A 26,040-nucleotide genomic window follows, 5' to 3' on the forward strand; every position below is an offset into this window, starting at 1 on the left:
TTCTTGGATATTATCCATCGTCTAGTAAATAAAATATAAAACGTGAAACGACGTTTCGGAGATGGGGCTCTATCTCCGTCTTCAGGTTCCTACTCAATTGGGCCCATCTCCGAAACGTCGTTTTACGTTTTATATTTTATTTACTAGACGATGGATAATATCCAAGAAAATTTTTATTCAAATGACTCATCACCATCGTCAAGAACTTTTAGATTTCATATTCAGGATTTGGGGTCATTGGTTGATTTTACCTGGTACCTAAGGCAAAATGGGCCATGCACAGTAGGTGTACCTCAACATAATGGTTGCACATGTTTTATTAAATCGTGATCATTAATCCGAGAGCCAAGGAAAATAAATTAAAGTTGTGATTTCAGTTTCATTTGAAATACAGTAAATAAACCAAGAGAGACTCCACAAAGATGAAAGCAGTGTTGGTCCAATCACATGCGTCACTGTTTACGGAAGTGGATCGCCTTCCGGCTCTGTTAGCAGTGGAGAATGTCTGAGTGATTATGCCGTGTCTGGGATCAATCCGCACCGAGTCTGTTCGCCCTCCTGGTTCCACTGCTGAAGAGCTCAGTGACAAGCACTAAGCAGCCAGTGACTGGTTTTGGAAGGCGAACATTTTCCGGAGGTTAACGACTTTCAGAAACTAAATAAAAAGTCGATCTAATGGCAGTGTCCTACCCCTCCTGCTGGCAGCAATTGTAGCAGTCGTTTTATAAGTGACTTTGTAATAAACTGGGTTCAGGAACGTTTCCCCGTGAAGTATAAACTATTTGTTCCTGGAAATATGTGCAAGGACATAAGAATGTCTGGAATTTGTGATCTTCAAGTTGTAATAAAAGAGAACAGCAAGTAATTTTTTAAGAACACTTTAGTTAAAATGTGTGAAGTGGAATTCGTGAATATCCCACTTCTCCTTCAATAGGTATTTTGTGGTTAAGCGTGGCTGAAAAACATGCTCGTTAATTTCATTGTCCGCCTGTTGAAGACAGAACATCGAGGGAAGCTGCACTTGTGTTGGGCAAGTTCGAAGTACAGACCATAACCCAGAAGCCTTGTGTTGCTTTCACAGTTGGCAAAACATTTATACACACAACTTCGCTTTATCTTTCGAGTGCAAACAATAAACTTGTGTTAAAGTAAGCATTGAGCTGAAATAAGTTGGCGAAATTTGCCGTTAGGGGTTTTCATGTGCAGCGGTCGTTAGTTCGGTAACAGACGTCAATCCAGCCTTCGGCAAGACAGTGATGTTAACACAAAGGACGTAAGTTGAACGTCAGTGAAGATTTGTATGACCTGTCCCTTCCGAGGGGCTCTGTTGTATCTCAGGAAGAGGCGGTATGAGAGACTGTCTTCACCTGCCCGCTGGACGGAGGCGGGGGACACGGTGAGCCCCATGGGACAGAAGCAGAGTATGTGCCCCATAAACGGCTGCCTTCATTATAAGAGTAAGTACCCGTTGTTATGGTAGGAAGGTCAAGGCGGCGAGTGTGAAGGTGGCTGCCGTCTGGGTTGTTGTGTAGTCTGGTAGTCAGGTGATTACCTCGAAGATGAAGGCTGCAGGGACCTTTGAAACGTTGGAAAATTTTATGAGGCTACACGACGCAACAACCCAGAAGACAGCCATCTTGAAGTATGTAGTTTATGAAAAAAGGAAGTTATTGTAGTTAACTGGCTTAAGCTACGACAAAACAAATTATTGGTTCCTAGGTTATTTAAAAATGGTGTTTAAACTGTAGGGATTAAAAAATGTTGATGTAGTGTACATGGCGTAACTGTGAAGCTATTATCGAAAATTAAAGTTTTGCTGATACCAAATGAAACAGTTTGTCAGTAACCGACAGGTACAGTAAATATTGTACTAATGTTATATTAAGTTAAATGCCTAATTCTGTTAGTCCCATTGAGGCAGTTTACATGTTGTGTTTCTGAGGTAATTTTTAAATTCCAAATGGTTTCTTTAAATCCAGTTTATTCACAGAAATTAATATGCTCTTCCTTCTTGCATGCATGGTAATTTGTTTCGAACGTGAGCGACGCTGTCGGATCTGTTCGTAGGTGTGAGCTCTGTGATTGTGGTTTGAGGCCTTCATAAAGCCGTGCAACTCGGGGTCGATGAAACATCTGACAATTCTAAGGCCTGGAACCTGATTATGGGCAGCAATCAGACAACAGAATAGCGAATGCATAATTGCTGTTAAGGTTCATCATGGCTCCAGGGTAGGGGCCCTCCATGGTCTCCCTTAACGCATGTTCTCGAAATTTGTCTACATCAGCGATGAACGTCACACGAATTCGATGCAGGATTTTTTTTAATGCAGCCATTCAAACTTCGCTCCCAGGCGACACGATTGTTCGAATGTTATTTTTAATTTTGTTAAATTACTTATATAATAATTTTAGTTTCTCATACTTCCTTTGGTTTTCGATAAGAAAGCTTAAGTGTAATTTGTACATACTTTAGGCTTTCTTATCGAGTACCAAAGATTTATCGGGAGGCTTGGAAAAATTACATAATGAGGAACTTAGCAGTTTGTACCTTTAACAGACATCATTAGGGAGATCAAATCAAGAAAGATGATATGGGTGTGGCATGTAGCACGAATGGGAAAGATGAGATGACGTGAGTATAAAATTTAGTCCAACAATCTTAAGAGGCCATGTAGGAGACCTAGGAATAGATGGGAGGATAATATTTGGGTGGATCATTAGCAAATATTATGTGAGAATACGGATTGTAGTGATTTTGCTCGGCACAGTGATCAGTAGCGGGCTGTGATGAACACGGTGATGAACCTTGAGGTTATTAGACTGACAGTCTTCTGGGCAGAGAACTGAACTCAGTAGTAGAATGAATGAATGAATGATTGTACGAGTGTTGTGTGTATTACACAGTTTATTCATTTACAAATCGTAGTATGAGTCTTCATTTCCCATTCCAGTTAAATGTGTACTTTGTTATCCGCCCTGGGTAAATAATTTTGTTAAACCTCGAATCAATAGGCTTGAATGTATGTGGAGAAATATTTCATAGGCGGTATTAAGCGGATTATATAGGCCTAAACGAGTCTGCACAGCTTCAAAATTTTCAATTCATTAGTCGAGAGTACTCATACATGCATCTGCTATTAAGTGAAGTGAATAGATGTGGGTATGAAATTTAATCTTCACATTGTGGAGTGCAGAATATGTACGGTCCGCATGTACATGAAAGTTTTAATAACTATCTTCGTGGAGTCCTTTAGAAGCTAATAGTTGCTCAGCTAGACAAATTTTTAGTTTTTCTTTGTAGAATCCGAATTTACGTTGTCGCGATATTTCATTTCTGACAACGAAGAGGATGAAGATGGCTGTCTTCAGAATTTGCCCTTGGTTTGTTGGTATGTATGTTTCATGTTTAGCACAAACAGGAGAACATAAAATATAACTTTTCATGCATTGCGAATATTCATGCTGACCTAGAAAATTAATAGACTCGTAGATCTGGATCAGATTTCTTACGGTCTTATGATTAATTAATTATTTCGTAATTTGATGGCGGTTTCGCCACCTGGCCTTTGAGCCTTGATTTATTTGGTAGGCCTACCAGTAGCGCCATTACAAATTTACCGACGTTTCAGAGGTGCCTGCTGCCTCCGTCATGAGCCATCGCCCTAATGATGGAGGCATCAAGCACTTCTGAAACTTCGGTTAAACTCCTAACGGACTACACGGCCCAACAATTCAGAAGACAACTACCTTTATACTCGCCACAGTGAGGACTTCATACCTTAGATATTATATTCTTAAACAGCGTTAACATCAACGTCATGATTTACATGCGGTAGAAGATGAATTAGTTTGTATTATTTAGACGAGCTGTGGTTTCAAGGATTAAACTACACTTTAAAAATCGTGTATGCAATCCACGTGCCTATGTCAAATTTGAATTATTCCTACAAGATAGACATTTGTTTAATATCACGTATTTTTATTTTAGGGGTCCGCAGTGGCCTCTTGGTCGCTTGGCCACTCAAGCCATGGATGTTTGTCCGCGTTTTTCTGTGTTGTGCTGTCCTGTGTACAGGTAGAGGCCTTGCGACGGGCCGATCCCTCGTCCAAGGAGTCCTACCGAATGTCCATAGATCAAGCCAACGAAAAGTTGGGACCCGCAGTGCTCAGGCACTTGAAGAACGGGTCGTTCCCAGTATCCCAGTATTTTTATTTTAACTTGTTAACGTTATGTTCCGTGCATGTTTCAGCAATTATGAGTGGTATTCTCGTTATGTTGTACTATTGAAAGTTAACGGTACTTTGATTATAAAATGTTTTTTTGAATATTGAATTTAAACACACATTAAAGTACACTATTTAAAAGTAAGTTGTAAGTATGTCCGACTTTGGATATCTGCATTGTTATTGGATTTACATATGTCATTTCTTTGACTATTCAAATATTAAAATCCATATGCATTTCTAAGTAAAATTTGCAGATGAATGCAAATAATATTGAACTTCCTTCCTAATGCTAGGAATCTTTTACGGGCAGTATCGATGTTTGTGTTAATTTTTCCCTAATCCTTTCTCCTGCATTTTGACGCATATACTACACCGTCCTTGGCGTATGAGGTAACAAGTTCTGTTCTTATTATCGAACATCGTCATAAGTATTTAGCATCTCTGCTCTGTATTTTGGAGGAACTTAATTCAAATCTCGAGCCGGAGATCGGCTGTCTTGAGTGAGGTTCTTAACGTGGTTTTGAGGGTAGATGTCGTGAGTGTGCCTTAAATCAAACGAATGCCACTGTCTTCTATAGCATATCGAATGGGTTTTCTGGGTTGTAAATGAAAATGCTACTGCGTATCTGCTGTCACGATGTGAAATTTTATGGTTTGATGTGTTGCTGTTATTCAGAGAAGGAACATAAGTTTTGAAGTTGTATTGAGAATAATGGCAGAATGAATAAGGGATACAGGAAAGGACGAGAAAGCTATCCGGATGTTCGTGGGTTGGGTATAATACCAAGGGAAAGAAGATTACGTTTTGGTTGGGCTAAATTTTAATTACTTTTAATTCGGCTATTTAAAATTCTTGTTTGGTGGTTCAGTTCTCGGGAGTCATGCCCAGTGAGCGGAGTATGTTGAGGCGTCTGGTACGAATATGAACTTGCAACATAAATGCAACTGCACTCCTCCGGCAGCCATTTTTGTTGTTGTTGTTGTTGTTTATGTTTGAAGAACGTACGACAGTGCTGTCGCCCGTGACAATTTATTTCCCAAGCTGATTTACATAACGGGTTTATTTTTACCATAAAAGGCTTAGGATGGCGGATTAATACTTAGTCCGGCGGAAACGATTTCATATATTTTTTTAAGGTTCCGAATGAGATGAGATGGTCCTTAGGGGCGTGGACAAATGAAAGTATTTCAAAACCGAGCTTTTGTATTTGTAGGGTTCTTTTAGGAGTAAGACAGTACGCTTAATTTATAAAGAAACCACATTCCTATAATAATATAAATGAAAGAGCTTATGAAATCTGTGAACACGTACAACGCGAATTACCTCGACGTGTCTAATCAACCAGGAAAAATAAAACATCATAGTACGTATTACTTATATACGAATGGTGACGTCATTTACATTGCGTCCTTGGTGGGAGAACAAGGAAGTTCTCTGTAACACGCACATGTTATTTTAAAGGAAAAATAAAATACTATATTGTCCAAATATGAGATATATTATAATATCTCTTTATTTTTCAGCTTGTTAATATTATTATTGCTCCTTGTCAAGTATCGTGGTGTTAGATTTGTGTCTATGGACAGTGTTTTCTTCGTATTATGTAGTCCATTAGGAATTAATTAATATACGGATTATTCCGTGAATCTGGGGCCACACGTGTTCTCGGTTCATTGGCTAAATACGGAAGACCCACATTTGAGAGTTGAAAAATGTAATTTACAATATTTCCCTTCTTACATTCTTCCATGTTTTGCCCAATTGCAGTGCTGCTGTGGCCCTTGACTTATGAGCCTGTATCTCTTGATGTCGAAGACAGTTTTGGGAAAGAAAGTTCTATTAAAATATTACTAAGTGATGGAACAGAATTGTTGCATCGGAAAAGAGTACTTCTGAACTCACATTTTGAGTGGCAATGACAAAAGACTGGGAGATCCGTAATCTGACAGAATATGACTCGAGTCATTTTCGGTCCAGACAGTATTGTGTTCAATTGCCTTACTATCGAAGCACATCTTCAAAAATAAAACGTAATTTTTCATATGGCTATAAAGGAATTAAATAAAATGAGCAAGAAGATTTATAAATATTTCGCACAAACATTAATAGAGCACTAATTTTTGTGATATCATGAGATCTGTCCCTACACGGAATCGAGGGCTGAGACCGACGTTCTAGTTTTTTTTTTTTTTGGGGGGGGGGGGGTAAAGCCATGTTTTTGTTATGCGAGAAATTTGCACGTTGTGCGAATCCCAGCACAACAAAGCGATGCTCAGAGATTATGGTTGATACGGATGTTATGATGTCAAACAAATTCTCCAGGAAAAAGGATACCAAAATCATAACAATCACGAAGGAAAGTACAAGTATCACACAAGGAAGAGGAAGCTGACGCAAAGAAAGTAAAAAGGATCCAAGTCTGTGTGAGAAGAGATAAATATTCCTGTTTTCAGACAGCATGTGGTAGTTTTCTGTATTGTTTTAATTTTCGTATGGGGACAGAAAAATTACGTTACTTTCATTTCAAACGAACTGCACAATCTACGATACTCTCAGACACGATCGTGATCGTGCACTGGCTTCTGTGTCATAAGGACACCGCGGCCGTAGGCTTAAGATCAGCAAATACATGGGAGCATCGCAGTGTTTTGAGGCACGATTTGCAAACGGGTTCGAACGTTCCCACGCAGATGCGGACGTGAGGATGTCAAAAATCTGTTAAAACTGTGGTGATCCTGAAAATATATTAGGATCATTAAATTAAGGAGGATGAGATGGACAGGGAATGTGGCATGTGTGACAGAGATGACAAATGCATGTGACGGGAACGGACATCGTGGAAAACCTCGGCATAGATGCGAAGATAATATTAAATGGATTTAGAATGACAGTATCGATTTCATTCAACTGGGTTGTAGATATGGTAATGAGCCTCATGGTTCCAGAAAGGACGGAGAATTCTCTGTATTGGCTAGCTTTTCTGAGCTGAGCTTTGTATTTGGAAGATGTCGGGTTAGAATATGGACCTACAGACACGCTATCCTAAGAAGTTGCTTATGGTTTTGCTCAGTTTCTTCACCAACAGCTTCCTTCCACATACATCACGGTAACCACTTACCGCTAGCTTGTACGAAGGTAGCTGTTTTATAGGTTGATGTGGTGAACATTTAACGAAATACAAGGGAAATAATATCAGCATTTTATTCAGAGATATTTGATGTCATTAGCATGGAAACAATAGATTTGTGTCAGCAGTAAGTGAGCAATGTCATAATATGTGAAGGTCGCCAAGAACGGGTTTGAGAAGTATGAGTACTCCAAGTCGGAGTACACATTTCTTCTCCTAATTTGTCTTGTGCCATTGCACTGTGTGGGGTTTACTTTTCGTAATCGCGTTTATTCGGAGGTGAGAAAGACCTTGTGTTTAATTAATACGAGGAGAACTTTTGCGTTAATGTGTTGTTGAAACTGCTTAATTTTCCGAGACAGCATTTATCTTTTATAACCTTACCCTTCGTATGTCGTCTTATATAATTGTCACAGAGCCTTGTTTACTGCAGCCAACCCTCACTACTGCTACTGCCGCGCGCTGTTGTAAAGGACGAGACGCTGTTCAGCGATAAATGTAATGTACGTGATGTAACACGCGTATTGTAGGTGGCGTGTCTGTAGCTTTATGGCAGCAAATCAAGAATTGTATGCCGTCTTCTTGATTTCGTCTTTCCTGTTGACATTACGTGCAGCTACGAAATTCGTGTATTAGACAGGCGCCCTCCACATACTTTCATCTGTCTGTCTTTGTTAGGTTGTAGTAATTGGTATGTTTACTTTGATAAATCGTTTTCTGCAATATTATGACGTAATACAGGCTTAGTCTGTGTAAATCTAAAACACTTGCTAGAAGCGTGTACCCAGGCGACTGATTACAGTGTGGAGAAATTGATTTGTCCTTCTAAGGGCATTTGATTTCTTTTTCCTTAAGCCCTTATAGGCTTTGCCTTTTCAATCTCTACAGCATCCAGTGTAAAGAGAATACTGCATATCTTGTGGGCTGTTCTCTCATATAGGGTTACCATAATGAATAGTTATTTATGCTTTGGGAATATGGATGGTAATGTTTTTGATCAGACAGCAGAGTGAAGGAGATTCCATACTGAAGGACCAGTTACTTTATTTGGCTAATTTTTTTAGTATCGAACGAGAGGGACCAATGAGGATACGAGGTGTGTTGTGTAAAGCGCTGTGGTGGCCTGATTTAATGCATCATCTTGAGGGTTGTCTGGACGAGACTCAGGAAATCTGATCAAACCCTCAGTCCGTTTGAGATTCGAACCGATTATCTCCAGAAAAGAAATGTGACGTATTACCGCTGTTCACATCACATCGCTTTCCCGTATTTCACTAGGAAATTATGGCTTATGTCTCGTGTGTGTTTATTTGAGTGGAAGTTATAAATCTTAAACCAAATGGGCGGTTTACATGAAACTTCACTTTCTATTTTACTGTCTTATCAACAGTACGAATATGGCGACCGTGTTAACTGTTGATACAATTCCAGAAATTGGCTGTTTCCGACACTGAATGGGCGTGCTCAGAAAGTGTCCTCGTTTCCACTAAGAGAAGAATATTAATGGGCCTGTCTTTTATTAACATAGCGCATGTAACTGTTTCCCTTCATGGAGCGGAAACCGTACAGAGAAGCTTATAGTCGCTCCGCTGGATAATCACTTGAAGGTGGTTGCAGCGCGTAGCCTGGTAGAAGTTTACCATGTTCACAGGAGTCCGCCACCTGTCCCGATTCTGTTAAGATGAATCCAGTTTATAACGACCCGCCATATTTTTCTAAGATAAGTTTTACTGCTGTTTTCCATCTAAGCTGTGTTTCTCAAAGCATATGAAAGTCGTCTTCAATGACAGGGGCAGATGTTCGATATTCGCTAGTCCTTTTTTTTATTGCAAGGCATATTGTGTTAAGAGAAAGTCTATTTTCCGGAATTATGTGGCATATGCTGTTTTATGAATTTTATACAGTATTAATTGCATTAGGACCTATTAATCACCATCATTATTTGCGTTTGCAGTACAATTATGGTTCCTGCATTTATGTTTCGTTAATTTGTTCCATCTCCGATTTGTTGGCTCCATTTCTTTGTAGTCGATGTAGGTTCTCTGGTGTGTAATATCGTGTGTATTTGTAGGTAGGCGGTTACCCACGTTTCGGAGGAAAGTATTGCCTGCAGTATGCTTCTCCGAAACGTTGGTATTTACTTACAAGTTAACGCAGAAGACTAGCATCGGCATCTTCACCGCCTTGAGATTCTCAAATCTAATCAATTTACGAGCTTGGCTTTCACGTGAATCTATTTTTTGCAAGTGTTCGTGAAATACTGAGATCTTTCCTGGAAATGTTGAGCTCTTTTTATGTTTATTCCTTGACTTGTATTTTATTTTAGCTCTGTAAGAACAAGATTGGTGTGAAGTAGCAGGCACTAACCTGCTCTCAGGGTTATAAATCGTTTCTCACTCAAACTAATGATTAAACCCCAGTACCAAAGTCAACTCTAGCTCCCGGAATTTTACTCCCGTTGATAAGAAGCTCATTATTTTTAAGTGGTTTCAGACATCATCGCTCGCAGACCTGATCAACTCAACTGTCTAAATGTTAATCAAACATTTAGTTGGTTAATGTTGTTTAAGACAGTGATCGCTGCTTACTCAGAATCATACTAAGTCCATTAATGCTTGATGTGGAAAAATTTAGTTACTGTTTGTTAAAGCAGGTGGTACATATATTTACCGCTGGGCTTTAATACCAGTGCCTTTATTTCTGTTCTCCCTGCTATAGGCTAATAGACTGTACAAACAACAGACGTCGAATAAAAATTTCTGTGGTAAACTCTTATTTCCTATCGTTTCTCTTTCTAACTAAAGAACAACTCGTGGGGGTTTCTTAACGAGTTTGTGTTTTATATTTATTCTTTATTCTACAGTGAGTATATATTGAGTGGTGGCCCGCAGGCCTCATCTGGCCCGTGAAATGATTTGTTAATTTCATTGCTAGTTACTGCGGGCTAATTTATTTCGTTTTCCCGAAGAATGTGATCGTAATTCCTATCTGCTGGTTTACATACAAGTGCCACTTATGCTATTGTCTTTAAAACCTTACCGTAAAATGTAACTTTTCCAGGTAAAACTGTATCAGATACAAGTTGTTACAGGAGCAATTTTAAAATAATCTATAGTAATTATTGCACGTTTAAACAACGTTTGTATTTGAGCGTATATTATGGTAATTTGTTATATCTGAGTAAGTATTGCTGATAATAACGAAAATAGGCTAGTTGCTTTGAAAATAGTGGCACTGAGGGTTTCTTGGTCCTTGGGTCCAATAGGAAGGCTATTTATTCTTGGGTCGATTAAAGAAAAAATGGAGAACCTGGTGTAACTAATGGGAAACGTGTTAAACATGTCATGTCAGCATCGAGAATGTCTAATTTAATATTTGTAACTAGCCTGAATGAAATTGACTTGTGCTAATTAATAAGCTGCAGTTGTACTGATTTCATAATGGATTTGAAATTAACGAAGTAATTATGCATGAATTTGATTTAAAGCCAATAACAGCGACCGACTGTAATGAAATTACGAATAAGCTTACGTGAAAGTTTTAAACACGCAGTGATAACTTGTAGAATTGCCAAGTATCAGAGTCATTACGAAAGAGTAAGCCGTGAAGTAAATTCTAAAACTGCCTCTATGATTTATAAGGGGAGACTAAAGATAATGTATAAAATATAATTATTCTGTATGTTTGTGACGATGTTTAATTCATTTGAACCGCAGCTTTGCTGATAATTGCTGTTTCAGTAGGGCTGTACTGAGGTGACTAGTTGTCATGACAACCGAAACGAATTATTTTTCTTCAATAATATGTTAAAAACAGTTCATACCTTCATGCTCACTTGCGCTCTGTTTAAATGGGACGGATCGTAGCAGAAAGCGTTAAAATAACTTTAACACGTATCATGTTTCTTTTTTAAAATTCTTTTGCATCTGCAACGCCTTTTTTTTGAGGGAAGGAGATAACGGTACGAAATAAATAAGGGCAATAGAGAAATTTGGAGAGCGATGACAATGGGACGGACAAATGAAAGGAATGGGAGAGAGATACAGGGGAAAGGAGGAAAGAAGGCTATAGATAAACTCACGAAAGGAATAAAAGAGGAAAGAAACAGGAGGAATGTGAATGTACAAAAAATAGTATTTTCTCGTTGAATTTAAACGAACTGTTTACGTTGGAATCAACATAAATTTGAGGTTAATTGAATATAATGGAGTTTGATGGAACTGCATGGTTAGTTACCAATATTATTTGCCATTGTTGAGATGTTATTAACGCTGTTGTCTGCGTGTACACACCTTGACAGAAGGGCGGGAGAGGATGTTTGTTTATTCTTGTTTGCCGTAGAGGCTTGTCGTATGTATGAAATTTCGAGTAATCGAGCACAGAGACGAGCTCGAGATATTCGTCAAGATACATCAGTCAGGGTAGAGGAACGTACTGTGTTCTGATTTTTGTTAATGCAAGTGAATCATATTTGGAATTTGACCGTAGGAGCGGGGGGGGGGGGGCTGTGGCGAAGGGTGACTTGTTCAAGCGTGTTGGCTAAGTTCTGAACATTTCGGCATTTGAGTAAAAACTTCGTACAAACCGGCTTTGCAAATTTTAGGTAAAATTGAGAAAGCTAAGGAACAAAAGATGAAGGAAATGTAACGACGTCTCGGCAAACATTTTTTGTTACGCTCGACGACATTTTTTAGTGGACACATTCATCAAGAAGTCGCGGAACTATTTTATCAGTCCTAAAGTTTTTATTTTTACCGAGAAAAAATTGCATAACTTATTGTTTCATTGTTTCGCAGTTTTGCTGAGCAAGATACCTACAAAAAATGACTGTTTTAACAATTCTTCCACAAGACAATCATAAAATTAATTTTCCATGATGAACAATCACAACACGGCACAGGCGTGCAGCGATTACGCAATTAAAATAGCGAGAAAAACCAGCACGCATGTTAACCGTCGAAATATTGCTAACATGTTAGCATGGGCCCCGCAACTCTGCACTTTATCTTGTCTCTTCTTAATGCGCCTGTTCGAACAACAGGCCGACGTTAAGCCAGGACTAGATGGCTAACAGCGACTCGCTCGCTGGATCCGCTAAAGATAGTCGGTTATCTGATTGGTTCTCTGTTCCAATGTGTGGAGTGCCGTTGATCCACAAAAGTGAGATTTTTTATTTTTTATTTTTCAAAGTGTTAGCCAGGTTAACACGGCTGACATGAGCGCACCGCCCCTGGTGGCTACAGACTTACGTTACAAGGCAAGCAGGGGACATTTTCCGTAACGAAAGACGGGGTTTTTGATATGCGACTATCAAAGGCTATGAAATAGTACGTGTATCGCAATATGTTCATGGCCTTTGCAGTACGTAGCATTGAATGCTATTTTGCAATAAAGTTTTGTGTATGTTTATAACATCGGCTAACCAGTTTACAGAAGTGTGAATGACGCTTTAGGTATTTGGCGCTGCCTGTTCAGTGCATCAACAAATATTTAGACAGAACTTACAGCCGATTTACTTTGTCACTTCAGATGGTAACTACATTGCATCGGTCTTCGAAATAGTTCTCCGGGCAGCGTATCGGTTTGCTGCTATCGAAAATACATCGGAATGAAACTGCATATATTTATATGAAATCCGAGAGGAAAATGGCGTGTTGGGAAGTCGCATGGGCGCAATTTATTTTTAACAGTTCGACAGTTTGTCGTGCGAACATTTTAGGTTGAAGAAAAGTCAAAAACTTTGATGTGATAAATAATAAATACACAGTCATGAAGAAATTATGTTTGGCAAAGAAACGAATTTTCTATAACAATGATTCTGTTGCCATGACGATGGTCATCCCCCGAAATTGTTGCTTTAAATAGTTGTTACTATCATATTCAGTTTATATGGCAATTGAGGAGAAATTGGAAAAATTTTGAAGTATAATATTCAGCTCAAAGTAGAGACTGAACGACCGTCTTTATGTGTTTATAATTGGTTGCTAATTAAGAGAATGCTCACCAGCACAGTTGCTCATGTCAAACAACTTAGTAGTTAAATTGAAATGTAATGATAACCCTATCAAAATATGCGAAATAAACATAACCTGACGTATAAAGCCGGGTACAGTCCAAAGCGAACAACATTAGAGAACATTTGCCCAGAAAATGTATTGAATATTTTCGCGAACGATGTTTCTGAAAACTTTTAGCAGTATTCTGGCCCAGAAATTCTTTTCAGAAACTATGAATCTGTTTCAGCTGTAATATTTTGTAAAAAGCAAGTGTTACACAGAATTATTTTTAAACTTGGCTCGGTAGTTGTTTATTATTCTTGCAAGACAATGGCGTATACACGCAAACTATCTGGAACTGCTTTGTATAACGTGTATTGTCTTTTTCTAGAATAGTTTGAGCATTTGCAATTAAATTATACTTTCCCCTTCCTAGAACTTTCTATGCAAGTTACAGTTAATGGTAATTTGGTAAAATGAAGCCGATAAAGCGACAGGGTACTTAATTGTATGGTGTACGCCTGGATCCTTGAAGTACGTGATTCTTACCCGTTAATTCAATTTCCACTAACAACCTGCAATAAGGGCATTATTTAACTGTGACTTTTTCGATTCTGGGCTGTGCCTGACACCATAAGGACCCTCAAACTCGCAAGAGGTGTCAATAATTTTCACTGTTGTTAGAATTTCGTTTTAGTTGGTATGTGTGTATTTTCATTCAGAAACTCTCATTACATCTGAACTCAATTATTTAAGTATTTATTTACTAAAATCGATTTTAAGGAAATCAGATTTGGAAGTGTGCATTTGATTCATATGACTCAATATGGACCGGTGATGGGATCTTTTGAATACGTTAATGAACGTTCGGGTTCCATAAAGCCGGGTAATTTGTGGACTAGCTGAGCATTATATTTCATTCTTTGATCCATGGAGTTATTTATTTACTACTTTATAATTACTTAATGTTGACCTGTAGTGTTATTAAACAGATTTTAAGCTTTTACGGCGACCGAATGCCGTGTGAGAATGAAGTTTCAAACCAATGTAGACAGTCTCCGAAACTTTGGACTGTAAGTCCATACTAACTCGACTAATCCCCGAGAAGAATGTATTAACTGTAACAGGATTGTCCAACTTTTTTCTGTCCTCGGACTAAGTTGGCCGTACCGTAAAATTTGTGCTCACTCATTGTTTAGCTGTCGCTCAGGATCTGTAAAGTCTATAACTTTTCAAGCTTTCCTGACTGGGAATTACGAAATTGAAATGGGAACTGTGATTACTTGATTAAATTTTTTTCGCATAATTTTCGTTCTATGGCTACACAGTATTGCCGGAATATTTGTTCAGTCGGGACGACTGAGTAAGACCTGGACGACTAGACGGGAACGTAGACGTTGAAAGTAACGGGGTTGCCATTCGATTTGCAACAACACGGCGGAACATTGACAGTTCTCATTTGACGACATCTCACTTCAGCTATGTAAACAAGACGTGTCATCTTCTGAAGGATTATATAATCAGTCAGATCAGACATGAATTCTTTTGCACCTTCTTCATGAGATTATACCACTGTACTTTGTTTCAACAGTTGTGTCGTTCTGAGCCAAACAGATTAATTTATTTGAATGTTTCATAACATCAAATTTATTTGAATGTTTCGTAACATCAAAGAAGATGATGATGAAAGTAGAGGCGAAGGTCATAAAGACGAAGAGAATTATGACGAAGTTACGACAGAATAGAGTGAGGCTCGAACGGGTTAGCGCCACTCTCGTATTCTTGTATTGTTTGCTTCCCTTCTCGGCGTGTTCTTGTGACATTCTGTCCCAATTAGGATTTGAGGTTTCCACGACGGTGAGTCCGAAGATACCGTCTTCTGGGTTGTGGCGCCGTGTAGTCTGGTAGAAGTTTACCAACGTTTCACAGGTCCTTGTTGCCCCCCTAATCAGGTCGATGAGTATTCAGCGTTGGTAAACTTCTACCAGACTACACGGCGCTACAACCCAGAAGACAGGCATCGTATTCTATCCTGGTTCGCCTTCTCTGCCCTCGAAACAACGCTTTGTGATGTGACAAAGGTGTAGCCACAGGAATACTAGCAGATAGAACGCTAGTTAGCCTGTGTGTGGTCACTTCACGTCACCGGTAAGTATCGCCATAATGGGTCACACGAGGCGTTGCGTTCGTATTTAATTGCAACTTGACAGTGCTTATTGTTTGTCCGGATATGGCAGCATATCTGGTGTATCGTAAACTGCGGGTTATTCCAAGGCAAACAGTAATAATGGAAAAGTATACTGTAAACCCTCGCCCGACGTCTGGGATATACGTTCCTGGAAAATAATGCGTTCGGATTTACCGCGGCTTTGCTCATGTCCCTGAATACGAATACTTAAGTTTTACGTCGCACGCTTGTAACACGGGAAGCTTATGACGCGAATACTGGATCTGTCTGACGACACCCGCGTTATTTCGAGGTTACACTTGTGTGGGATTAAAAGGGATACAGGAAAGAGGCCGTTGGAAGTCAAAGTAAATAAATTTATTTGTGTGGAAACTAATAATTATGATAGGAATATTAAGTATTAAAGTAAAATAACAACGGAAAGTCGGAGTTTAAAATGGGATTCAAGCGGGACGTAAGGCCAACTGCTGGTGCGCTCATTCTACCGTGAAATCTATCTAGAATCCTTGTTTGCTAATCTGGTGTCATAACCTCACAATTTATCTTTTCTTCGTTACCACTTTTACGTTTACGTTTTGATTCCATAATGTTGTCAGAGAGCAATATGATAAACAGTAAAATACGGGAAAACAGCGTAAGCGAGACTGAGGCTAACGGGCGAAAGACGCAGGATGGCAGTTAAACTGAGTATTTACTCTTTTACGTACGCGCTGAATAAAACCACGTTATTTATGCAAGTATATGCGCAAAACCTAACCGTTCTTAGCTTTTAAACAGCAGCAGGATTTTTCATATGCCAGTACAGCGTTTTTGACGTTTAATAAAATGTTTCTTTTTCGGCAAATATTTTTATATTCTCACGCGTATAATCGAATCCGCGGTGGACAAATCCGCTTTGGAAGAGGGTTTACTGTACTCTGGTGCTGGAGTACACAGAGTTTACAAATACGTTGTCAGCTATCGTTCATGTCTCTTGATGTTCAAATGCTGGACTTGAAAACATGTGCTTTTTTGTTAATTTCCAGCTAGATGACGTTTCTGTTTTATATATAATGAATTTTAATTCACACTTCTTAAGCAGTTGCGTAGCAATACAGTTAAAAGTTTACCTAGCATAACAGAAAGAAGATTCAGTTGGCAGTCGATTTGAAAGCGATTCTTATGCCAATTGATGTGGCCCAAAAGGAATAAGGATAGAATAGTTTCCTCTATTATATCAACAGCTAATAGTTTTTCGCGAATATGTAAATGAAGTCTTTCAAAGGTGTGTTATATTTCATTCCCTGGTTAATAGAAGAGGACACAAATATAGCCATACTCTATACAACTAGCAAACAGTAGAAATAACGACACTCAGAAACGTATATTCGACTGTTAATAATAGCTACTGTTAAATTAAAATTCTTGAAAGTTGGTAGACGTGATGCCTTCGCTCATTTGTGATTTTTAAGTGACAAAAAGTTTCATGCTAAATGTAGCTTACTGTGCTGCACGTCATCGCCATATCAAAATTCGCAGACCTGCCATATTGGTTCATCAATCGTTGATTTCAAGAATAAAAGCAAATGCAGATTTTGCTCGACTGCCATGCTATTTATTTTAGATTCTTTGTCAAACGTTTTAGATTCATATTTTTCAACGGACTACACTGATGAACGATTTTAAACCGTACAGTAGATTAAACTAACATTTACCCCAATATAGAAGTTTGCTCTATCGCCATGTTTACTCCTTCTAAAGTAGGCACTTCTTAAAACACTAGTTTCCACCGAGTTCAAGGGAAAATCAGTTCGTTCTGTCATCACATCGCGCATTCATTCAACACACAGATATTACGACGTCATAGACCCGCACTTCCTTGTTCAAATGCGCAAGAACTGTAAAAATAGCGGCACTCCGATCGTGCGGCGTCTCCTCAATGGGAAAACGTTGTGTAGGCGGACCTGTTGAAACAACTGGTACACGTAGCGCCTGAATTTCTTCGCAGTCGCTTTCGGAAACGTAGTGATGACGAAACTGGCATTGCGTTACACAAGTCGATGCTTCGATAACCATTTCCATTACCAGAGCCCTTTTTGAGAAGCGACCAGCACGCAGTCCGAGGATATTTTACCATATTCATAGGATTCCACCGACGGTCCCCATCCTGAGTCACATGAATCCTGTAATGTCCTCTCAACACTGTCGCCCTATTATTGTTCCCTTATCTACGTCTAGGACTTCCGAGTGGTGTGTCTCCTGAGGCTTTGTCACAAAAATGCGGGCTACATGCCCCACCCACTTATCCTCGATTTGGTCACCGTAATAATATTTGCTGAGCAGTTTCTAAAATTACTCCACTGCAATCCGTTTCATTGATCACTATCCATAATTTACTGCTTTGTAATCCTGGGGTCTCGGGTTCGATTCCCGGCGGTGCCCGAATTTATAACTTGTGTTGGGCAAGGCCGTGGTCTAGGCTACACGGGGGCTTCCCCGGTTTCTCCGTGGCATCCCAACAATTACTCCATTCACACACAGAAGAAGGCAATGGAAAACCACTTCTGGATCATCTGCCAAGAACGTATATGAACAGGTCCCAGTCCGAGAAAAGGATGGAAGGATCCTGTTCATATGGACCTGTCGTCAGACAGAACACTACAAATAAAAATAAAATATGAGTGAAAGGAGAAGAAATCGCGCGCAAGAAGTTCTCTTGGTACTTGTGGGTTATCGGGACACGTCGCTTTAAAAATAGGTTAGTTTATTTTAGGTTAGGTTAGTTGTCATTTATTGAAATAAAATATAACTTTCAAGTATATGTCATTTATCCACGCACATTAACCTAACCTAACCTAACCTATTTTTAAAGCGATGTGTCCCGATAACCCATAAGTACCGTTCTATTAAATAGCCGAGGAGTCTGGACGTATCTAATTTTTCCATTATTCCACGTCAGAGTGATTGTGTCAGCGCGTTAACCTTGACGACTTGCCCTTGTTTGCTACGTGAAATGAAATCACTGTGGTCAAAATGGTGGTTGGAAGTTTCAGTTGTTTAGATCATTTTATAACCGTATCTTTAGTTATGTGTCATGTTAAGAAATCAAAATGAAGAACGCTTGTGGTTGTATCAAGTATTGGTGGGATAATGCCTGGATGTTTTCACTTCATCCTGCAGGCGATAGAATCGTCCGGCTATTTCGGCTGGAGAACTATGACGAAGATTTCTGCCATGTCTTTCCACAAAGCCTGTACTAAATACTAAGCAGAAAATGATGATAGAAGAACTTCATACGTTGCTACAAAGATCGATGTAACTATGGCAACTAGCGTCTACTATTTCGACACGTTATTGACGTGGAGAGAGACGGACGGTAAGAAGAAAAACAATGCAGTGTGAAGTCATAACAAGCCCTTGTTTACGTTCATTGATATTAATATTTCAAAAATTCCGGAATTACTTCAAAGCTACAATAAGCGACGTGACAGTTCTGAACTTCGGAATAAATGAAGGATTATAAATAACATTAGTTTCATTGATTAGGCTATATATAATTCACAAACATCCATCCATTCGGTGACTGAAAGACATTCAGAAATGCTGCCGTATCCTCTCAGGGCTTCCCCGTGTCTCTTTCTGTCCAGTCCCTAGTAAACCGAACAAAAAGACGGAAATTTCACCGAATATACGACACTGCGTTTTGTGTTAATCTGCAGTGATTGAATTGCTTTTAGTGGAGATTAACTGTCTCGTGGAATTTTACGTTTCTGTTCATGTAGTTTCTACACATGAAACAATTTTACATGTTCGGGCGTGGATTCTTTATTTTTTTCTTGTTCAGTCATATCGCTTTTATGTGCAGGTTATTCACAATGCTTTAAGCTAAGAATATTATCTAAATTATGCTTACATCCGTGAAATAATCAGTTCTCGTCAATTTTATTCTTAACATTCATATATTATGTCGTGCTACTGAAGGCGTCTTGTGTTTCTGTACCGAATTGCCTTGTAGTTTTAGTGTAATTCATTTGAGAAGCATTTCGAAAATAATTGTAATAAATTGAATAAATATTTCTCATATGATCTGTTTTCATAAATTTTTATTAAATTTCGCTTGTGTGTGGAAATACACTGTGAAAGCAGTGTTTGTGGTCCAGTATAGGATAGATTTGTTTGCTCCACGTACTGGATTCGCCTCACACAGATGATGTTATTGTTTGCTTTATCCGGTTACAGCCCGTATCACTCGCTTCACAAACGACGCAATGCGTTACGCGAAGATTCTCCCGTGCAGCGATCCTCAAAATGTCGGCAGTAAGTAATTTCTGATGCGTAAACAGTAACTGAAAAATAAATCTGTCTTGTTGCACCTCGTCGTATTTGAGTTTTTCAATAGGACTTCTTTATCCTGCTCCGGTGAATTTAAATTTGGCAAGTTTTTCGGATGTCACTTCTTACGTAACATTTACAGAGCTCTGGTTTCAGAACGTTTTCTTTATCCGTCGGCTTGGACGCTCACTGGTCTATGTTCAGCTCTACGTCTTTACGGCGTGGTACGTAACTTTTGATTACTTAAGATGACATGTCTCCCTTTCCAGCCTCTAACTTTCGCTGTTTTAGAATTTGAATATTAATACTCTTCACGTCCGTCTGAATTACTCTGTGTATTATACAATTAGTCTCCCTCGGAAGTCCTTGACAGATGTAAATTAATTTATTGGTCATTTTCGTTCTTACCTTTTGATGTTATTGCTGTCTTTAACAGTAATTTCGTCTGCCGATAAAGCATGTGATTGCAACAACGACGTAACAAAATAAATTACAAACCCGAATTAAAATCAAAATAGAAACATTTACTTGTGACAAATTTCAGTCTGTCTTAATTCCCAAATAGATTGTAATGAACGCAATCGGATGAATTACATTTATTTTGGAATATAGTTTGCTTTTATTTTTTCTGCTTGTTGTTGTATACAAAACGTAAAGTACAGTTGATGCTGTAATTAAAATCCTTCGTTTATGAAATTATTATGAGGGTGTTATGAGGAAATTGTTTCCTTGTTTATTAAAAATAATACATTCAGTATCATAGTATTTGACTTTTACTTGATTTTAACATCCATTTACGTAGCTGAATCAAAGTCTTTGTAGCTGTCGTAGAGAACATTTAGCAGATGCTTATACCACTCGTCTGCTTTGTCTCCCTATAACACAAAGAACAGAATGTAGTGTTACTGGCTATGTCTTCAAGTTCATTCAACCCAACATCGTTAATGTGAACCAACCAGACTTCTGAATGTTTGGTGCTAATGGAAGCTCAATAGCGAATTCATACTTAAAACATCCGAGTAAACTGAGACCGTGCGGTACTACGCCATTTAATGTCGGTTTGTAACCTCGGGTTGCATTCTGCTCGTGGAATTTTGCGCCGTGTAGTCTGGTACAAACTTACCGACATTTTTTAAGTGCTTATTGGCAGTCGCCCTGATGATGGAGGCGACAGACAGATCTGAAACGTCGGTAACTTCTACCTGACTACACGAAGTCGCAACCCAAAAGACAACCATCTTCATACTCTCCGTGGAGAAAACCTGAAATCTCAACTTTAATCGTGTGTGAAAGTAATGTAATTAACTTTAATATTTCGCGTCACCTAATGGAAAGTAAGGTGTTTTTAACGATGCTTTTATATCGGTTTGACCAGTCTTTTACTGAATTCTCATTTACGTAGCTCCAAATATGTTAGGCCATTAATTATATCAGAACTGTGCTGCTAATGACCACATTGAATTATTGCGGGCAATTTCCTTCTCGCGGACCCTATTTTGCAATATTTTGGAAACAAATTTGAAGCTGTAACATTAAATTGGATGGCAGTAAAGTGAAGTACAATTGGTGTTCTCTAGCTGCCGGAGTTGCTGTGGACTTGAAGCCATGACCTGCTAGGGGAAGGGCTCTTTTGCTCTCGTGCATTCGATCTGTTTGTTGGGGTGTGGGATGAGGGGGGGGGGGTGTGGGCGATTATGAAAGCTCGATTTGAACTGAAGGTCAGGACTGGAGGATGGAAAGGTCAGAAGGCAACACTTAATGTATTCTCTTAAAAGTAAATCTCTAACCTCTCTTCTGCCTTACATTTTATTTTCCTTTTAGTGTTACAGTTTCTTACTTCATGCTCCAGTTCTGAAACCTTTCTCTAATGTAATCTTGGATATCTACGAAGCTGTTCTGCCTGAAATGGATTGCTGTTACGTTGATAGTCTTAATAGGATCTGTAAAAGGGCGCTGCTGCGTCTACCAACTGCTAGCGTAGTGGATGTAAACTGAACACATATATTTTAGGGTAAATTACAAAAATCCCATGTTTTGTTTCGTTTATTGTAAAGAAATTGCTGAGAAGCAGCAGAGGACTGCGTCATGTGAGTCTACGTGATCCGAGGCAGTTTCTTAATGTCTCCCACCCTTCCTAAAAAAGGACTCGGAAGTATAAATCCCACAGTCTAGTGAATCATACTTTTCTTCTCGGGCTTCATTTGGTATTCAAAGGATGTGACTTCATCTGACTTTCAGGAGAAGTAGTGAGTCTGTATCAAATAATAAAAGTAGAACACGAATTACTTGTCTGAACAGCATGTTTTTTAGATCATGAGCTGACTGTAAAGTCACAGAAGTTCGGTTCGTGCTCTATTATGTTTTGTGTAGGAATACCAATTCTGTAACGATAAGAAAACGAAAGGTCACTTTAAAAGTATCTACAATTGTAGACTGTAGCCGCCATGACCGTACAGGCTGAATTAGCTGCATCGCTGTAGATTTGCAAGGAGGCGGTCGCTTCGAATCTCTGCTGGTTATCCAGCTGTCGGAACAGAGTTATCCTGAGTTATCTCTGTTCCTACATGCGAAAGCTGGAACAATATACTGAAACAGACAACAACAGAGTTTTCCAGGTGTTTATCTACTCGTAATTTATTTCCCACCTCATTCGACTTTAACGTGGGTAACATGCGACGTTAAAATATCGCTCTTAAGTAACTCAAGAGCCAGTCTTTATCAATGAGCTGCATGGAATCAGTAGGTGGGTTCTGACTTTGTTTCTTAAAGTTTATTGTTATTAACCTGTATAACTAAGATAGCTGTCTTCTGGGTTGTAGCGTCTTGTAATCTGAAAGAAATTTACTAGAGATCCTTGCTGCCTTCATCATCAGGGCGATTGCGATCTTCGAGTACCTGAAAATTTATTTCGATGATTTCAGTAGATCAACATGTCAGTGAAGAATAGTATGGTGTATAGACACGGGTCCAGTTTTAGATTTTTCTTTAAACTGCATTTAATACTTGTTAGGATGATGTACCTTGTCAGTATGTTTCCAACTGTGAGGCAGACACACTTTAGTCTCTTACACAGAAGTCGCCCCGTTCTGACCATCTTAAATGGTAAGATATAGCAGCAAACATAATAAAATTGAATGAAATAGGAGCTTTTTACTACGTCGTTATGTTTACGTTATAGGTGTAGGAATTTTCAAGGTGATTGGGGATATGATAATGTGTAGAAATTTGCTATCAAGCCGCTGCGAGTATTTGTAGCATGGCTCAACTCATTTCCATAAACATACCACGTGAATGCTGTAAGTAGCATACCAAACGAGACTGGTATCTGGCTAACGTATAATTCATTGCAGTTTACAGAAATAAGTCACCGAAGTTAAGAATAAATAATTATACAATGTTGGCTATGGTTCAGTGCCCTCTACTTCTAACTTTGCGATAAAAATAATTTCAGTTTTAGATGAAGTAATAATACCTGTGTTTTATTACAGTTTGCTGTTATAGTTAGCGTTTTAATACATAAATATGCACCGTATGCGTTTGATTGACGATATGGTGTGTACGGCTGAGAAATCGTTCTAATTTTTCTCCCATAAATACATTATTTATTTTAGTTGTTACAGTAAAAGAAGTTCAATTTTTTTATTCGTAAAACCCGATTAACTCCTGCTACCTTAACTAGACTTGAGGAATACACTACACATTTTCTCTAAGAATTAAATTATCAGGTGCAGACATTGGCAAAATTATACGGGTAATTAAGACGTGCATTCGAAATTATGACTGTAAATACAAGATAATTCATGGTGATATTTCAAGTACGTACAGCGGTAGGTATAACGATGGCTCTTGTGGGATGTTGCGCCGTGTAATATGGAAGTTTACCGACGTTTCAGAGTTTACTACAGTAGGAACCTCTGAAATGTTGGTAAACTACGATACTACACGGCACAACGACCCAAAGACAGACATTTTTAATATAATTTATGTTTTCAGATTTATTACGTTATTTAATGGACTTAGTGGTCTTCTCTATCAAATATTAGGTTGTGTAATGCCGAATGTGACACGGTAGAATTGGTATGAATGGCGAATTCTTTAGAAATCTAGCAGGTAGTGGCCACGGGCTATATTAAGATTCTCTTCCGTAAGTAATTTTCTTTTTTAAGTGGAGGGGTTACAAGCTCCAGTCTGGAGAGGTTACTGGCTTCTTGGGCAAGTCTCTTTCACCACGACTTCAGAGCACCATTTGCGCAGCACAATTATTCATCGCCCAGATGATTGAGGCAACAAGCACATCTGAAACGTCGGTAGACTTCTACCAGACTACATGGCTCAACAAATCAGAAGACAGTCATCTTCATATGAGAATTCTCAACAGGGCAGCGGATAGTTCAAACCGATAATTCAAACAAAAGCTAATTTTCTCAGTTATTCAGTCTCAGTTATTCTGATAAATGTAATCTCTAGTGGAGATGAGCAAGATGGTGACAGAGATAAGTGTGACCTTTCACAAGCCTTATTAAGTTAGCCTGAGTGACTTTACGTGTTTAATCTCAACATTAATCGTTTGGGATTTCGTGTTTTATCGGCATGGATTACGTATATTACCGAAGCTGTTTTGGAGATTATCATTTTAATTTGTGCAAGATTTGTTTACTCCATTGTATGTCAGTTACTGATAATGCATTTGTCGTTAAAGAAATGATTTCGATTTGCAGTGAATACATCTTACTGCTTTTAGAGACACTCGTAACAGAAGTCTGTTGGTGTATTCCTGTTTTCGTCAAGATCGGACACCAAATCGGAATTACCGACGGTGTCGCGACATCGTTCGAATGCAAAATATCGAACTTCACATATGAGACTCCAGCAATTGATACGACGTGATTACTGTTTCACACTTTTTCATGGCTTCTTCCGCTGTATCAACTATCAGTATCCATAATAGTACGCAGACTACGTGCTGGACCTTAGGAGTTTGTTCCTCGGCAGGTGAACTGGGACTTTTCTGCATTACGCTTAGACCAACAGTGGGATCCAGTTTGTACCCAAATACCATTTTTCCGACAGTAAATGCCAGCGAATCTCGGAGATACTTACCACCAACTAGAGACCATTAACGTTTAAGCCAATAGCTTTATGATCCGATAGTAATGCTGCAGTTGAAGAGGAGACAGTTCGATACGAACAGCGTTCAGTTATAGTTTGTGATGTTTATGTAAGAGTTGCTGGATTTGCCCTCAGCGCTAGATGATGGAAAGGTAGCTTGTTTGAATACACAAGTGCCACATGACGAGACTTGTGTATAGAAAGGCTGAATAAAATCGGGGAGCTTATGGGTCGTCTTGGTGACGTTCTAGCACATTCAATATGAGGCGACGTCCTGTAGATATGAAGGGAAGTTTCATTTCATGGTCTGAAGTTGAAAGGGCGCTCCCCCGATGCTACTGTGCCATCATAATGTCTTAGAACGTGAAGGTAACAGCCTTTTGGGACGTTGCGCCTTGTAGTCTCGTAGATTTGACCGACGTTTCAGAGGTGTTCACTTGTGTTTATAAGATTTAAAAAAAAAGAACTAGGCAGATTTATTGTGTATATAAATTTGTTTCACAGAAACTTTCGATAACGTTTCATGAATGTATATTCATATAAGATTGTCGTGATAACTACTCAGTTTTATTGTTTCACTGTAGGTTGTTTTAAGAAAAGCTTGAACGAAGAACGGGTGTTTCTGTTGGTGTTATAAAATCACTACAGATGACGGTAGGATGTAGGTTAGTGTTTACTTAAAATTATAACCTCAATTCCTGTGATTTGAAAGGTTCTGGTAATGCATGTAAAAATGACACAGTTCTGTGCTTCCAATAATAAATCCTGACGTAAACTACCGTTCTGAAGGTTGGTTAAACTCTGGTGTTAATAGCCTCTGGAAGACACAATCTGGAAAGAGGGGAATGTTTCTGTGCAACAGATGTACCCGTTATCAGCTTTCAGGTTCAGTAAATTGCGATGGCAGCATTTTTCTTTCTTTCTCGCAAACTGCTGTGCTCTTCTAAGGAGTCGTAGTATGGCATCGGGGAGGTCATCAGTGCCACAGCGTCTTATACGCTATAACGGCGTCTCGATGGAGATAAGGCGCCAGTGGGCGTCGTTTTGTACCTCCCTACTCCCCTCCGTGCCACAGTGACAA

At 39.0% G+C, this 26,040-nt stretch overlaps 1 protein-coding gene across 6 annotated transcripts in view; it reads left to right on the plus strand.

Moving 5' to 3' along the window:
- The window catches only part of Pde11 (Phosphodiesterase 11), a 189,479-nt gene that overhangs the window by 130,330 nt on the left and 33,109 nt on the right, over positions 1–26,040 (plus strand). For 2 of the 6 annotated variants that reach the window (XM_087359142.1, XM_022066690.2), the window contains exon 2: positions 378–1,457. The exons of the other annotated variants lie outside the window; for them this stretch is intronic. In XM_087359142.1, coding sequence (XP_087215268.1) covers positions 1,301–1,457 — 157 coding nt within the window. In that variant the 5' untranslated portion in view covers positions 378–1,300. The remainder of the gene's footprint in view (positions 1–377; positions 1,458–26,040) is intronic. 6 annotated transcript variants of the gene reach the window in all.

Source organism: Zootermopsis nevadensis, unplaced genomic scaffold (genome assembly GCF_977971745.1).
Source record: "Zootermopsis nevadensis isolate Lab colony 2312 unplaced genomic scaffold, Znev_1.0 Znev_ptg000030l, whole genome shotgun sequence".
NCBI classification, from domain to species: domain Eukaryota; kingdom Metazoa; phylum Arthropoda; class Insecta; order Blattodea; family Termopsidae; genus Zootermopsis; species Zootermopsis nevadensis.